The sequence below is a fragment of the Drosophila willistoni genome, assembly GCF_018902025.1.
Source record: "Drosophila willistoni isolate 14030-0811.24 chromosome 2R unlocalized genomic scaffold, UCI_dwil_1.1 Seg200, whole genome shotgun sequence".
NCBI classification, from domain to species: domain Eukaryota; kingdom Metazoa; phylum Arthropoda; class Insecta; order Diptera; family Drosophilidae; genus Drosophila; species Drosophila willistoni.
Window position 1 is genome coordinate 7,408,300 of NW_025814051.1, and position 7,407 is coordinate 7,415,706.

The following is a 7,407-nucleotide window of genomic DNA, read 5'->3' on the forward strand; positions in this document are numbered from 1 at the left end:
TTGTTCTTACTAAAAGTAAAATTTACAATCAATGATTGTATTAAAACATAATAATCGTTTTGCATAAAATTTTACTCTACTTCCCAGAAAATAGACGAATATTTTTTTGGAAAAGTCTAATATTTCGCATAATTTGCAATACGTAAAGTTTTATTAATTAATGTTCAATATTTCACATGTTTCCCAATTTTCTTTTACGCTACTTGGCTTGTTTCATTCCGTCATTCCCAATTTGCGAAATTTAATCGTTTTTTTCCGTTTTTTATGCAATAGGAAACCCTGTTCCTATCGCCTATCGATTATTAAGCTGTCAACAAAGTCAAGTTTTCTAATAAATGTTTGACAATTTCGCTTTTCCTTTTTGTTCGGCGTGTGTTTCCAGTTGAACGTGATCTAAGAGACTCTCATTTTTCTCTATTATTTTCCTTTTTTTATCCTATTCAAATACAAGTGTGTGAACTTTAATCAAAAGCGAAAACATAGAATTACTATCTATCACAACAATAAGGTAACTATTTTTCTTTTCCATTTTTTAATAAAAACAAAGGAACAAGTTTTTACTCTAATTATCATTAAAGCATCAAGCAGTCATTAAACGACGGATTGAAACTATTTGGTCTAAAATCACGCCTTTTAGATGATATCCATATTTCGTTATATTACTCGTCAAGTGTTTAATCTGGGGCAGCCCTTGGCAGAAGAAATCCCTGATGTTGGACCCAACAATGAGGAGGAAGAAAGTTCCGGTGAAGAACAACTAGACGAGTCCACCGAAACGAATTCTGTCGCAAGTTTCCATGATGGTCAATTGGAGAGTAATGATGAAGCAAAAACTGATTCCGTCAGTGCTGACTCTGGAGTCAAGGTTTCCACTGACGTTACTGAAAAGAAAAAGGTAAACTTATTTAGTCTTCATTGAAGTTCAATTTTTATCAATTTTTTTATTCAATTTTTAAATGGATAGTTTTATATTGGATAAAACACCCACTGCTCCTTTTAGTTGTATTTTTCATTGATTCATTATTCAATTATAATTGTATTCAAAATGCATCTGCAAAGTATAATTATTTAGCTTAATAAGAAAGTCATTTTTAAGTAATTTTTCTATTCTCTTTGCATTTTCTAAGAGTTGTAAATTGCACTTTATTATAATAATAATTATTTCAGCTTCAAAGTTATAGTTAATGGTATATAGGGCAAGAAGCATCCTATGAATATGGACTAATTTTCAATCGGTTAATTTTGAAGAAAATATTTTATTTCGGTATATATTAGTAACTTTTTGGTTGCACCTAACAAGCCTCATTCTTGAATTGAGGACAATACAAGAAAATTTGTAAGGATTTAAGCCATAGACTTTGAGTTCTTTTAAGATTATTCCATCCAAACTTCCTCTACTGTAGTCTTAAATTATTTTAATTACAATGCGTTTATGCCTACCTGGATTTAGTTAAACATTATTTCACCTTTAACTTAGACTTTAATAAATAATTTTAATTTCACATTCCTCCGGGCTCGAATTTCAATCAAGAGTATGATGTAATGCTTTTACCTGATTAGATTAGATTGATATTTTTTTTAACAATATATTAAGCTATAATACAAATACATCTAAGTACAATCAATCCTTCACCTACATATTGTACACAACATTAAAAATAAAAAACAAAAAAGTTTGTCCTACAGAAACTTCTACTTGTTAATATTACAAACTTTACCATACATTTTGTCTGAACAAATTTGTGTAGACTTTGTACTAATAAATAATTTATCTATCTATACTTTTCCAGGTTAAAGATGCTATAAAATCATTCCATTGCGATAAGCCCATTCATTTCAAGACACTTCCGCGTAGTATACTCGGTGTGGTTGTACAGCAACTTGAGAGAACTATCCAGGTAGATACCGATACCGATACCGAATCTGTTTCTTTTAACATTGATCTGGACAAAATTGAATGCACGTTTTCACCAAGAATCAATGACTATGTCTTAATGGAATGCAATGTGGAGTTAGGCGAGAACAATCAGGATGAAGTGGCGTCAGTGGTAAAGGTAACTCCATCTAACATGCAGTCAAAAATGAAACGCAAAGTGACACGTGTCTACCAAGACTGGGTTGTCCTTTCGGATTTCAGTTATGTTCTTAAAGAGAATTGCCCGATAACGCTGCATTTGGATGATAATGTCCTGGTCGATTTGATTGAATGTAAATTTTTAACTTTCACTAACCGTGCCATCAATTTGGAAGTGATGGAAAAGACTTTTGCTACGGCAAAAAAAGAGAGTACACAACATGGTAATTCCCTATTTCGCAATCTTCCTATTGTCTTTGATGGAGATCGGGCCTTTTTTACCGAACTTTGGAAGACATTCACAGTGGAAGTGAAAGTAACAAATAAAATGCATCGCATTGCTGAAATGCTTTCAGTTAAAGTGCTCGAGGAGAGTTCATCTCAGTTTACATTGATCTATCCTAAAAACCCAATTGACATTGGGATTAATAAATCGATCGTATTGACTTTTCAAGTGAATACCGAAACATATGGCGAATTCAGAGAACGTTTCGTAGTGACCTTTGATAAATTCAAAGTAACACGAAGTTATGCCATTGTGGTAGCTCGAACTTTGGAGGAGGCCAAAGTGGCAGAGACCCTACTGATGGCAGGCGACTATCACTTTGTGCCCGGCAAGACAACGAATCAACGCAATCGTTTGTATGCCAATAAGGTGTGGGCCAATGAATTTAATGTGATCCCCGGCGAGTATTTACGGCCAAGAATACGATTCGTAGCGGTTCGTTTACAACAATATGAAGTACCAAAGAAACTGTCCGAAATGTTCTTCACCTTGGAGCCGCGTAGTCATATGAAAGAAACTGTTGAACAAGAATATCCCCAGCTCCATTTACCGCTCACAATCGATAACTATAAAGAGAAATTCAGTCTATTTTTATATTTTGATGAAATAACCGTTTTCTATTCATTCCGAAACTTTGACATCGAACGAGGACGTTTTCAACGTGACGGTGACTTTTTGTCCTTGCGTGTTGAAAATCTAGCTGAACGTCGTCCATCCCTTGTTGTGGGCGATTCAGTCCATGCCGTTGCCATTTGCCAGGTCGACAAGATATCGAAAATGAAATTCGAAGGTGTAATCCATAAAGTTATGTACGATCGTGTGCTTCTTAAGTTTCATTCAAACTTTCAAACCAACTATGTCAATGAAGAGTATCGCGTGGAATTCTTTTTCTCACGCTACGCGCTAAGGAAACAGCATTATGCCATCGGTCGAATTGTTGAAAATATGGGTGAGAGTTTCCTATTTCCCAGGAAATTGGTTAAACGGGACTATCCTCAGTTGGATATAAAGATGAATGAGAAATACGAAATGTTCTTGTTTGATAGCAAAATCGATTGGTACAATCCATTGTTGAATGACATACAAAAACAAGCAGTTTTCAATATTTTACGCGGTGAATCGGATAATATGCCTTACATAATATTTGGACCACCGGGCACAGGAAAAACTGTTACCATGATTGAGACAATATTGCAAATTATGCATTGTTTGCCTCAATCTCGGCTCTTGGTGGCCACTCCATCGAACATGGCTGCGGATTTGATTTTGCAACGAATTCTCGACAGCGGATCTGTACCGAAGGATCAAATTATACGTATGGTGTCTCAAAATCAAATTGAAAAGGACTCGATACCAGAGAATTTGAAAAGTTATTGCGGCACTTTGGACCTAAGCGCCTCGGGAACTATGGGCACCATGGAAGAAGCGACAACATCTGGAATGAGATTGGGTTGCAAAAAGGATTTTATTGGTCGTCGGCGAGTTACGGTCAGCACTTGCACCACCATGGGCAGCTTATTGCAATTGCAGTTTCCATCGGGTCACTTCACCCACGTCTTGGTTGATGAGGCTGGTCAGTGCACTGAACCCGAGACCATTACCCCGATAGCCCTTTTATCGCGTAAACGCTCTCAGGTCATCCTATCAGGCGACCCATATCAACTGCAACCGGTAATTGTGAATAGTTTTTCCGCCGCTAATGGATACTGTAAGTCATTTTTGGAACGTGTGCTGGAATTTGAGCCGTATTCGAAGGATTTGAATCGGTTTCCTACCACCTCCGGTTATAATCCATTTGTGGTGACCAAACTTCTAAACGGTTATCGTTCGCTTCCCTCCATCATGACTTTGTATAGTGAAATATTTTACGATAACGATCTAATATCGAATGTATCCGCTACGGATTCGCCGCAAGAAAAGGTTTTGGCAAAGGTACAGGGAATCTTTCCTCCAGATTCGAAAATGTCTCCGTCCCATGGTGTTGTTTTTATTGGCGTCCTGGGTGAGAATTTGCAAGATGATGATTCACCATCATGGTATAATATGATCGAAGCTACGGAAGTCTTCATGATGACCCTTGCGATCTATCGCTGCGATGTCAAACCCAATCAAATAGGTATAATTACGCCATACGTAAAACAAGTGCACACAATTCGAAATTTTTTCGTTGATAATGGAATCGATATGCCGAAAATTGGTTCTGTTGAAGAATTTCAAGGACAAGAGAACGATATTATTCTGGTTTCTACAGTTCGTTCAGCTGCCGCGTTGCTTAAGTTTGATGCCCGTCTTGGCCTCGGATTTGTGCGCTGCAATAAACGCATGAATGTGGCCATATCACGGGCCCGTTCCCTCTTGGTCGTCTTTGGCAATCCCTTTTTGCTGGCAGTTGACGATAAGTGGCGTCTACTGATACAATATTGCTGTGAAAATAATAGTTACTTTGGCTGCGACATACCCGATTCAATTTTGGCTAAGGAATCATCACCTGATGTAGATGAAGATGCCGAAAGTTGGTCCAGCAATGACTCTTTTGAATCTACGGACTTTGTTGCATAGTCTTTAAATCTCTGATTTCTTTGTATTTTTAAATGGTCTAATAAAATATCATAGCCTATTTTTTTTTTTTTTTGACACCTACTAAAAGCTGAGAATGGAAATGAATTGAACGTCTGGCAGACATCGCCCCCACATTTTATATGATAAATGATTGGCAAATTAATTTAAAAAAAAAATACAAAATCTATGGTAGGCAACGACGACATGAAACTAATAATTTCTGTGCCATAATTTGCATAGATATATCATTATTATTATTTTCTATGCTTGTTTCTCTCTCTCGTTCTCTCTGTCTCGGTCTGGGTCTCTGTTGATTTTCGTAAACGTTACGACTCTGGCATTTTCATCAATCAATTGGCATGGAGGGGACATGGACATGACATGAAAAATATGTTTGCCAGCCGATGGAAAAATTATAATTTATAAAAATTTCAATGTGGCGTGGGGCACTGCAACAACAACAACAGCACTCTAGACATCAATCAAAATAACTCATTGGACATTTTGCCAAGACAGTCTAGCGAGAGTATTCCTTTGTCCAGATCTATAAATGATGACGATAATAATGATGATGTTTTTGTCTCCTTCTGCATTTTTTGAAAAATGTAAAGAAATATTTCTAGAACAATTTATAATAACAAAACGGTTCACAGCGGAAATGGCGGAAAAAGTTTATTAGATTTGTTCCAGGCCAGGAAGTGAAGGTCTTTCAACTTCAATTTGTATGCTTTTCAAATGAGATTAATGACCAAGAGAGAGGTGGGGGAAGGAAAGTTGCATTCTATATTAAATGACTGCTAATTAATGATGAAACGGTTCTTGACTGTGACTTGACACGCCCCTTCTCATCTCTCTTGGACAGCTGTTGCCCACATAATGTACGATTTGACACACACACACACACACACACACTATTTGTATCTGTATCTGAGTGTGTCTAGATGATTAACGAGCTTATCATATACTTTGGCACTTTCCTCAAAATGTATTTTAGGTGTAGGCAAGTAAAAAAAAAAATTTCATCACCATTTTGCCAAAACCAAAAAAAAAAAAAAAACGAGAAAAAATCTCATTATTCTTCATTGTGTTGGATTGATGTCGTGAGGCAGCAAAAGATTTATTATGATCTCAACAAAAAGTGGATGAAGCAACTTTCAGTTTAATGCCGAAACTGACTACATTGAAGGAATGATATGGTAGACAAAGACGACGCGACGATTCAGTTGGCTTCAACAAATTTGGGAAGCAAGAAACAAAAACAAAATTGTTTTTTAATTGAGAAACTCAAACTGAAATATACATATATTACTTTAAGGTTTAGGTTTTCCAAAGTCATCAATAGGTATTTTGAAAATTTTTGAATAAAAATACTTTTTTTAAATGGGTTTATTTTGAGCTTTTTTAAACCCAAAATCCTCTCAATCAAATCAAATTAAAAATTTTTTCAATTTTTAAGATTTTTACTTTGAAAAAAATCTTTGATTTGATATTTAATTTAATACGTTACTTCCGAAAATCTTTATATAAATAAAGTGAGTAGATAAAATGTCTAAAAATCATTTTTATATTGTTTAAATTAAATTAAAATTAAACTTAAATTGTTAGACTAAATTTAAAAACATAATGACACTGTTTCATTTAATCTTTATTCTTGCAAAAACATTTTGTTAAATATTTGACGCAATTTTTTTTTAAACAGAGAAATATTTTATGTAAATACTGAAATAATAGTTATATAAAATAAAAGTAAGTATTTACTTTATTGTATTGAATGCACAAATCAATCTTGATTTTGTCTTTGGATTTATGTACAAATTCATATTTTATGCCGACTTGATGAAATCCATGACACTAGCAATTTATTCGCCTTCATCAAGCAGACAGACAGACAGATCAGAGAGACGGTTGGCCCCCCTTTTTGTCTTGATACTTGAAAGTGGATTAAAATGTTGCTCGGCAGCTGAGCTGGCAATTTGTGATTTCAGCAGCAATCAACATCAGCAACAGTAACAGCAGCAGCAACAATGAAAACAAACAACGACCATCGGGCTGACAGCTGTCAACATGTCGTATGATTAATGTCTACCAAATGCGGTTGCATTTTTGTGCGTTTCACATTTTGAAATGATAAATTGAGTGTGCAAAAAGAGAAAAAAAAAATCACAATTCTGCTAAGGCCTGCTTAAAAATAATCCACATACACACACACAGAGAGACGGGTAATTCGAGCTAAAGGTCCAGGGTACCTCAATTAAATTGCCTTTCACCTGTAGTTGAAGTTGAAATTGTGTTTGCTTTGTGTTCGCTTTGACACGCCCTTCTCGCACCTTATTCGACATGAGACGACGTCGAGGTGTTGCTCCACACAATCGTCCCGGCCTGGCCCTTTGTTGAAGTGCCATGTCCATATCCGTTTTGGCCTCACCTTTGATTGATTGAAACTGCAGTTGGCTGGCCCCTGTTGACTTCACAGCAAGGCGAGGACAGC

General features: G+C 35.9%; 1 protein-coding gene across 1 annotated transcript; it reads left to right on the forward strand.

Annotated features, from left to right (window-relative positions):
• The first annotated feature begins 349 nt into the window (after positions 1-349).
• LOC6643544 (probable RNA helicase armi) lies at positions 350-4,977 on the forward strand. Its single transcript, XM_002066416.4, has 3 exons — positions 350-508; positions 579-895; positions 1,791-4,977. The coding sequence occupies exons 2-3, from the start codon at positions 638-640 to the stop codon at positions 4,917-4,919; spliced, it is 3,387 nt and encodes a 1,128-aa protein (XP_002066452.2). The 5' UTR covers positions 350-508; positions 579-637; the 3' UTR covers positions 4,920-4,977.
• The last annotated feature ends 2,430 nt before the right edge of the window (positions 4,978-7,407 follow it).

Excerpts from the sequence above, each read along its gene's own strand:
- LOC6643544 (XM_002066416.4), top strand. The coding sequence starts at position 638 with ATGATATCCATATTTCGTTATATTACTCGTCAAGTGTTTAATCTGGGG. Across the intron at positions 896-1,790 it reads ACGTTACTGAAAAGAAAAAG|GTTAAAGATGCTATAAAATC; the intron begins GTAAACTTATTT and ends ATACTTTTCCAG.